A 6,867-nucleotide genomic window follows, 5' to 3' on the forward strand; every position below is an offset into this window, starting at 1 on the left:
ATCGGTTTGGCTGAGATTAAAGTTATAGTTTTTACACAGCTGAATAAACATCAAGCAGACAGCTGATTATCAGAAGTGTGAGATGCTCCAGAATTTACTCCGGTGTCCTGTTATATTTTAGATAGCAAGGAGTTTATTAAACTTCACCCAAACAATCTGCAAATGTCATTAAAATTTAATAAACTACCATCTTGTCTTTATTTTTAGTTAGCACAAACACTTAAAGCTGTAAGCTAATGATAGTTATATAAGACTGCTGGTGCAGTCAGCTGTATGTTTTACGTCCAATGGATGATGATCTGATTAGTCGACTATCAAAATAATCGTTTGTGGCAGCCCTAGTTGCTACTAAAGGATCTGCTTTGGTATCAACTGACATGTTACTGATAGAAATAACTGATTGAACGTGATGATTTGCAGTTTTGTCTCGTCTCTCACCCTTTGAAGTCCTGCAGATCCACTGTCTCTCCCAGCAGCTGCAGGAACTCTGTGAAAGCCGGCGTTTCCTCGTTGTTCCTGAACAGCTCCTCCTCAGACACCTGAGGGACAGGTGACATGTCAGCTACGACCGATACACTCATCACAGAAGGTGAACTACTCTCAGATGTGAAGTGCTTATTAATGATGCCAAAGAACAAAAGACGGACTACACTGAGATTATTATTTTAAAAATCATGTTGGCTAATGTGTTTTTCATAGTTTGAAAACATTTGCTGAAACAGGTTTTACAGCAGACGAAGGGCTGATATAATCAGCAGGATCAATAACATCAACCAGGCCGTACCAGTGACCCAGCACTCCAAAACAAAATACTGGAACACAATACAAATTCTTTCACAAGGCAACGCTAAGAATGAGCGAACATCTTTATGAGCTTCTTGGGTTGGTCTGCAGTGTCCTCTGGAGTGCTTACAGCTTATATATATTTCGTCATACCATGTAAAATCACCCAGGACCTCTAAATCAGCTCATTTCGTCCATACGATAGTTGCAGAGTATTTAGTAAAGCCCGTGGAAAACAGTAACAGCTAATGGAGTGCACTGATCACTAACATCAACAAACCTACGTGCTTCGGTTAGAAATCAGTCCACTAGTGGGAATAAAGAAGGAAGATGGAAACAAAAACACCGAGTGGACACAAAGCGTGAGCAGGTGGTGAGGTACCTGACCAAATCTCTGGTAAATGACTCCAAACTTGTAGGTGTTGTTCACCTCATGCTCATCATAGTTCACTATTAGCTGAGATGCCTGCAGACAAAGACAGACGTGCATCATCTCCTCTGACACGGAACAGAAACCCAGGTGTGCTGACGGTGTGGGAGCCTACCTTTGGGTACAGGACGGGACTGAACCGTAGACCTGCCGCTTCGTCGCACAGCAGCTTCGCAATGACAAACATCGAGGTTACAGTTAGAACGACGCTGAGCCTTCAAAAGTCTCAGCCTCTACCAAAGTGGGTGAGTTCAACCATAGAGGACATCATGGACCCATTTGGGCTCGAACTCGGTACAGCATGTAAAGCAGCTGTGATGACCGCTACACTATGGAACCAGTCTGAGATGCTGGTGCTTACCTTGGCCAGCTCTGGTACACTTGGGATGTCCGGCAGCTCTGCCAGAGATAATCTGTGGTAGACGCTTTTCACCCGAGATCTAATGAAACAGGAGAGACGCACCAGAAACCAAAACTTAACTCCAAGAATAAGTAACTAAATACTTGTTCTGTCCTCACACTGACTCATTGACAGTTTGTGACACAGACTTGTGTGAACACAGGCACTCGAAACCACAAAACACAAATATTTGCTCACAAGAAAACGTGAGGAGGAGCAGTCCGATCCACAGCTGGAATAATCTCTCAGGCTCAACCGAGTCACACCTGGACACCAGGTAGCGATAAAGGTTTGACCCACGTGTGGACCACATCTGCAGTTTTCTTTGGACCATAATCGGCCTTGACCGAGGGAGATGACTCAAGTCTTGCTCCCTCTACTCAGCCAGAGCTCCACCACATCTGGGCCAGATGTCAGGTGTATCGTAATATCTGGGTAACACCTGGCCTACCGAACACCTGCCATGAGCCGACTCAAGTAGGGCGAGATATTTGTAGTAGCTTATATGAGCCATCAGTGCCAAAAGTCGAGATCCTGACATGTTTATGAGCCCCACCCTATCACCTGCCTCCTGTGTGACCTTAATGACCCAAAGAGCTTCCTTTGACTCGAGCACTTTAGATCTTAGAGAGCAGTCCTGAAGACTCAAGAGGAGAGGTGGCTGACTTTGTGAAGGGTGCATTAACAAAGAACTATTTCAACGTGAAATCTTAATTAAATTGAACTCGAGGTGGTTGGCCATCGGTCCCAGCTGCCTGCTCATACAGACTTCAGTCGGCTGCTGTTCTTCTTCGGGTAGTGTGGTCAATTTATAGAAGATCTGCTCCACACGGGATCTGACTCATCTGAGAGCAGCAGCCTCGTAGGTGGACTGAGTCAAACTCTGGTTTTAGGACCTGATTTATTTTAGCTCACACTGAGCTCATTTGGGCTTTTATCAGCTCATGTTCATCATCAGAGAGCTTAAACTCAGAGGACAGAGCTGTTTGGGGTAAACACACCAGTCATGGCCTCCATGATGATCTCTGTTCCCTTTTCATTTTGTCTGTGTGAGATTATTTCCTGTTTAATTTTGAAGGTTCCTTTCATTTGTTCTTTTCCCATCCACCATGGACTCAAACATTGATTGTGACGGCTGGCTCTTGGCGAAGGCGGTTGTACTTTTCTCCTCTCCCTTATCTTCCCTGCTTAGCCTCTTGTGTCCTTGTCTTGTCTCGTGTGTTTTACTTTCCCTGGAACACTCTCTCACAGTCTGTTTCTAAAACCTAAAGAGAATTATGGATTTGATCAACTGGTCTCTGAATGCTATTGACACCCTTTTCTCAACGAGAAGTCTGGGCTCGGGAGAGCCCGAGTGCCCTGGAGGGACTTTCCCTGCCGGATACACGATGGACGGGTGGCAGAGGATCGTGTGCCTGGCGGGACTGTCGATCGAGGACGCTGAAGATATCTACCTATGAACCATGATAACAGGGTTCTGGCTGATCGGAGCTGGCTTGGCCCTGGCTTATTGGAGAATTAAGAAAGCGGAACCGGCTGTTCAAACCCCCCCAAGGCTGCCCGCTGGGATTGAAACGATGGGACGAGGTGCAGCTTCTCAACATGGGCTCACTGAGTGCAGCATGGTTAAGACCTTGGAGAAGCTTACGGCTGCCGTCAACACTCAGAATAAGACCTCTGAGCGTACATTGGATCACATCTTGGAGCAGCTCACTGTGATCGTGAGTTCTCAGAATCGGCTCTTTGAGCACAAGACTGACAACATCACGGAGCGTAAGTTTGGTAACATCATGGAGAAGCTCACGGCTCTCCAACAGGAGATTGAGAGACCAGTGTTGGACTGTTAGAACTGCTTTGAAATTCTCATGAGTTGTTCGCACTAAAGTAAAAACCACCATCATCATGCGGCTATCCCTTCGGCGCCAGCTGCGGTCTCAAGGCTGGAGCTGAACAACACACCCTGATAACGACTGTGTTTAGTCTGTTCTTCCCATTCCATGCAAGGCCACCTGGGTTGGCTGTTAGACTGTTTACTTAGCCTGGCAGGGCGAAGGACACTGTCTCAGCTGAACTCTGGACACGCCCACACTGATAAGCACTCATCCCTCCTCCCTTTCCAAACGCCTTCGATCCTTGTTCCCTCCTGGAGGACACGGCAGGTCTGGGCCCAGACCCATTTCACTGCAGGGCAACTTGCATGTGATGAATAAAGTTCTGATTGATTGAACATTAGAAAGAAAGCAGGGTTTCCCATCTTTTCTTTACAGTCTGTAGTCCCTTGCCATGAAAGCCTGTCATGTTACCTGATGATGACGAGGAGGTGCTCGTGCTCCTTCTCCTGCTCGTGTCTCACAGACAGCAGCAGGTTTCCCACGCTGCTCGATGAGCACGAGAAGTTTAAATGCTCCTGACAACAAAAGAGAAGGACGTCAACCAATCAGGTGACAGCAAAGGATGAAGATGGATTTAATCAAACCTCACCCTGCCCAAGAAGTGCTTCCTGTACGCCCGAGCAGCCTCGTTGATCTCCTCCAGATGGTACCCATAATCCCCTGGGGCGGTCTCTTCCTCTTGTCTTCCTTCCTCCTCCACCTCCTCCTTCCCCCTGCAGTCTGCAGAGGGAGGAGGAGCATCAGGATCCTCGATCCAGTAGCCTCCAAACTCAGGTAGGATCACCTGAGGGTACGGCCCCCCCCTCTCCAACACCTGCAACACACATTCAGACAGGTGTGAAACAAAAGCACACACCTCACCCCTCAGCAGGCTTCCTGCAGCCGGCAAATCAGAGGAAAGTGAGAGTTTGAGTCATATGGAGGCGGTCCAGTGGAGAATCTAGTCTTTCCCCCCCCCCCCCCCAAGATTGTTAGCTGCTGTCAGTATGAACAAAATTACTATAATAAAACTTTCCTCTCCTCTTATTGGCTGATGCACCCCTGATCTGACTTCCTGTTACGCCTCCTTTTTGAAAAAAACAATTAGCAGTAATGTTCAGCTTTGTGTTTTGAGCTGTGTTAACATCGGTCTCACCTCCTCGATCCTCGGATAAGGAATGTAGTCGTCCTGAAACAGAAAGACGGAGACGTCAAACATGTGTTGGACACACGAGGAATCAAAGCTGTCCTTTCATCACTGACTGACTTTACTTATGTAAATGTGCTGTTTTTATGTTTGAAGTCATGAACATAAAAAATATCCATGAGATGGACTTACAGTGAAAAAGCTTAAACATGAACACAGATGCATGAAGTGGAATGATGCAGACATGCAGGCGACCACAGGAGGGATGACGCTGAGCAGGACGTTTATTCAAAACAATCACTGAGACACAACGAGGAGCTCACAGCCTCAGCGTTCACCGCGGTCGACCACAGCCGCCATCACTGCACCCGGCTAGCTTTTGTTTTGTGCTGCCACTCCAGGAAACAAACCCGAGTGCAGCTAAGATAAACTCGTCAGCGTGTTTGTCACATGGTCCTCCTGCGTGTAACGCAGACGTGATCATCATCACACTGTAGAACCACCACAGCTAGCTGCTAGCATTAGCACTCCGCCCTTATTCCAACATGTGAAAACCACGCTGATCACGTCCATCTTTTATATACAGTCTGTAACAATCACAGTGGTCATTTCCATCTTTTAAGTACAGTTTGTTCTCAGCTGAGCCGGGTGATGAAACTTCGATCAGGCTCTCACACCTGCTGAAGGTTGGACTTCCCCAGGTTATCTTTATGAGCATGAATGAAATGAAGCCGTAAAAGTGAGCGCGGGTGGATATGAGGACAAACAGACAGATGGACAGACGTGCCTTCTGTCTCTGAGGGATTGTCTTCATCTCTGCAGCTTCTGGCACCTGCTGCAGCAGAGACAGGGAGAGAGACGTGATGAAGACTGTTTCACCCGAACACGTGAAGCTGTAAAACAGCTCACAGAGGTTCAGTCTGATTCATTAAAATAAGAAACAGCTCGCTAATATGGGAGGAAACAGTGTGTTTACATGGAACTACTTTCAGCTGCGGATTAATGCAGATTTGGTGGATTATATGTGCACTGATGGAGCAACATTTCAGCCACTGGTGGATTTTTAGAGCTTTTGTGAGGCTAACAGGATTAATGTGAAGCTTTGATAAAGACGAGCTTTAACCACACAAACATCAGCTGAAGAGTTTTTCTGACTCTGACAAACAAATTTCACAAAATTAAAGAAAAAGTAAACAAACAAAAAAAAAGACAAATTTCTTTACTTCACAAAAAATATGTTAAAAATTAATTTCTGTTATTTAATAATTAGCAATGGTGTGTTAATGTTTTACATATCAGGACATAATAAAAATCTCTTTGATTATTTATTCAACCAAAACAGAACCAAAGTGAAGAAACACTGAGCTGTTGGGTAAACAGGAGCGTGATCGACTCAGAGGTTTGTAGCTCTGCAGCATTCAGATGTGTTAACACAACGACACCTTTCACCTGAGGTCCCAACAGCTCCACCTCTATAGCCCTCAGTTAGCAGGTCAAAGGTCAAAGTTTGCAAAGCTACAGCTGATCAAAGACTTCTGGAACAAAGCGAGACCAAAGAGTTTGTTCAAAATCAAAAAACTAACACATGCAGCGGTGATGAACCAAAGTGTTCAGAGTCAGGGTGCGGACATCAGTCCCACAGCTGGACCAAACTGGGTCATCAGCAGGTCACAGATCCACACACAGCCATGCACAGCTCTCTGTGCATGGCTGTGTGAAACCTCAACGAGCTGAAGCAACGCTGTGAAGGAGAGTGGCCCACAGATCCTCCACAGTGGGAGACACACAGAAACCCTCGCTGCTGGAGGATTTATTGTGTTTAATAAATAAAGAGAGTGTTACGTGTTGCTGTTGTCTAGTTCAGAATCTGCTGATTCTCCGGTTGTTTTTACTTAAACCCTGCAGCTGTTTGTCATCAGTCACCGGGTGACTTATCTGAGGAAACAAGCAGGAAAAATCCAACTTATTTCCCTGTTCAGGGCTACGATGATGATGTGCGATGAGACGTAGAGGTGCAGGTGTAACAGGAGCACATCCAGAGAGAACAAGAAGCATAAAACAGGATAAAACATATAAAAGAAAGAAAGAAGGGGAAATAACACGCCTTAGATGCGTCCAGAGATATTACAAAGATCCAAAGTGACGGATGAAACGCCGCAGCGTCGTTGTGTCATGTTTGTACCTGATTTAAAGGCTGAAACCTGGTTTTGTTCTGCTGGAAGCTAAATGAATATTG

General features: G+C 46.0%; 1 protein-coding gene across 2 annotated transcripts in view; it reads right to left on the reverse strand.

The window, feature by feature from the left end:
- The window catches only part of rap1gap2b (RAP1 GTPase activating protein 2b), a 57,654-nt gene that overhangs the window by 6,266 nt on the left and 44,521 nt on the right, over positions 1-6,867 (reverse strand). The window contains exons 5-12 of one of the 2 annotated variants that reach the window (XM_013915195.1): positions 5,419-5,463; positions 4,641-4,673; positions 4,095-4,319; positions 3,917-4,020; positions 1,575-1,653; positions 1,329-1,382; positions 1,166-1,249; positions 439-539 (exon numbers count right to left, since the gene is read on the reverse strand). In XM_013915195.1, the coding sequence (XP_013770649.1) occupies positions 439-539; positions 1,166-1,249; positions 1,329-1,382; positions 1,575-1,653; positions 3,917-4,020; positions 4,095-4,319; positions 4,641-4,673; positions 5,419-5,463 (725 nt within the window). Of the gene's footprint in view, positions 1-438; positions 540-1,165; positions 1,250-1,328; positions 1,383-1,574; positions 1,654-3,916; positions 4,021-4,094; positions 4,320-4,640; positions 4,674-5,418; positions 5,467-6,867 lie in introns of both variants that reach the window. The other variant, XM_005750253.1, reaches the window with a different exon arrangement.

The sequence above is a fragment of the Pundamilia nyererei genome, unplaced genomic scaffold (assembly GCF_000239375.1).
Source record: "Pundamilia nyererei isolate P.nyererei 1_Seehausen unplaced genomic scaffold, PunNye1.0 scaffold00266, whole genome shotgun sequence".
Taxonomy (NCBI): domain Eukaryota; kingdom Metazoa; phylum Chordata; class Actinopteri; order Cichliformes; family Cichlidae; genus Pundamilia; species Pundamilia nyererei.